This window comes from Myotis davidii, unplaced genomic scaffold (genome assembly GCF_000327345.1).
Source record: "Myotis davidii unplaced genomic scaffold, ASM32734v1 scaffold651, whole genome shotgun sequence".
In the NCBI taxonomy this organism is placed as follows: Eukaryota; Metazoa; Chordata; class Mammalia; order Chiroptera; family Vespertilionidae; genus Myotis; species Myotis davidii.
The window spans coordinates 1,414,529-1,416,565 of NW_006283994.1; the positions used below are offsets into that span (position 1 = coordinate 1,414,529).

Genomic DNA, 2,037 nt, shown 5'->3' on the forward strand with positions numbered 1-2,037 from the left:
TGGACAGGTGTGGAGAGAAAGGCCTGGAGCAAGTTGGGGGGCAGTGTGTCCCCCTCCCTGCAGGTTCAGGCCAGGGCAGTGACGTTCAACCTTGCTCATCTTCACAGCACACATAAACTAATTATTAAAATTCCGCGGCACACCAAAAAAATACTTTTTGCTGATCTGACAAAAAATAGGTATAATTTTGAGTGATTTACACACACACACACACACACACACACACACACACAAATGGTACAGTAATTACCTATCCTTTTTGCTCCAAAGTGACTTTTTTTAAAAAAAACTCAGGTGCCTATACTTGTATGTAAGGATTTCTGGTACCAAAAATTAACCAGTCACACACAAGCTTATTATTCAACGTGACCAATAGAGGCAACTCTATTATATGACCTACACATGGATGGGTCACGGCAGGGCATCCACACCGACAGCTACTGTTGTGTTGGCTTTTCTTTTTTTGACAATCTAAGGGGAAAAGGTCAGTGCCCCTGACTGGCCAGGCATTGCATGTTTAGGGAATTCTTGCGGCACCCCGGCTGAAAATTGCTCCCTCATCTTGCCAATAACGCGGGTGGCTTCCTGGGGGTCTGCGCGCCAGGGCCCGCCCCCGGACTCAGCCTCCTCCCGCAGGCCAGGCCGCAGAACGCTCAGGAGTCCTGGGCGTTTGCGCTTGTGGAGAAGAGGCGGTTTGCGCTCCCACATTTTCTCACGGTGAGCTCTGTTGTGTGATGCGAGAGGACGCAGTCTACGTCACTAAGCAAGCAGGCAAGCTGTCAGTTACAGCTGTGAGATGCACCCCAACGTCAGAGATGTTAAAATGTGGAAAAAAGAGAGAAGGTGCGCCCGGCACCAGCCACACACAGGAATAGCACTTTCGGTGGAAAATAAAAAACCAGGCGCTTCCCGCTGCTCCGTGCCCGCTGACCAGGAGGCAATAAAAGCCACCGGTATTCCCTGCCCACGCCCATCGCGCCAAGAGTGGGCCAGGCGCCTCGTGCACTAACTCATTTAAAGATGCACCGAGTCCAGAGAGTTGAAAATGTGGGGAAATTTAGTCTTTAGGGGGCAGGAGGCTGGGGGTCTAGTCTGAGCTCTGCTTCTAATGTGCTGTGTGACCCTGGGCAAGCCCCTGGCCCTCTCTGGTCTCCGTTTCCCCATGCGTCAGATGCTCGGCGGCCTTCTCCAAGCTCCCTTTGGGCCGTGACAGACGGTCCAGTGAGTCTGGGTTTGCCACTGTGTCTCGGTGCTGCCAGGTGCACTTGGGGCCCAGCTTCCTGTGTGGCCAGCGCCCCCTGTGTCCAGAGCCCAGTTCGAGTTCTTCCCTGGCCTGCCGCCTCCGTCCGTTTCTGGTCTGGGAGTCACAGCTGCCCTGTCGCCCCAGCCCTGGCCTCCTGAGAAGGAGGGAGTCCTTTTGCACCCGGGGTGTTTGTTCTGTGTATCCTGCTGGGGGCCTGCTCTGTGGAGAGCAGACCCCGAGGGCTCGCTGGGGAGGACGGTCCTGGCCTGAGCCGGCCGAGTGGGGCAGGGCAGGGCCAGCGACAGGGCAGGGTCACCCTCTGCATTGGTGTCCCTGTTCTGCCTCGGTTTCCCTCTCCATCCTCTCCAGCTCTGTGTCCCGGCGGCTCTTGCTCTCGCTCCGTCTTTGGGGTGGCCCCTTCTCTGTCTCTGTGACTCCCTTCCCTGAGAAGGGCCCTCCCTGAGCCTGGTCCAGAGGCCCCGACCTGGGGCTGCTTGGTCCTCCTCACGGGGGCGGAGCTGCAGGCCCGGGTCTGCCCTGATGCTGCCTCTTCTGTCTCCTGTCTGTCTGTCTGTCCCACCGTCCCTGTGTCCGTGTGCCTGGCTGCAGCGGCCGAGCTGTGGCTACGTGCTGTGCACGGTGCTGCTCTCCCTGGCCGTGCTGCTGGCCGTGACCGTCACCGGGGCCGTGCTCTTCCTGAATCACACACACACGCCCGGCACGGCCCTCCCGCCCGTGGTCAGCACGGGGCCGGCGGGGGCCAACAGCGCCCTGGTCACCGTGGACAGAGCCGA

General features: G+C 58.3%; 1 protein-coding gene across 1 annotated transcript in view; it reads left to right on the plus strand.

Annotated features, from left to right (window-relative positions):
* The first annotated feature begins 464 nt into the window (after nt 1-464).
* The window catches only part of FIBCD1 (fibrinogen C domain containing 1), a 19,488-nt gene continuing 17,915 nt past the window's right edge, over nt 465-2,037 (plus strand). Inside the window, exon 1 of the mRNA XM_015567749.1 lies at nt 465-2,032. Within this exon, the coding sequence (XP_015423235.1) occupies nt 1,784-2,032 (249 nt within the window). The 5' untranslated portion in view covers nt 465-1,783. The remainder of the gene's footprint in view (nt 2,033-2,037) is intronic.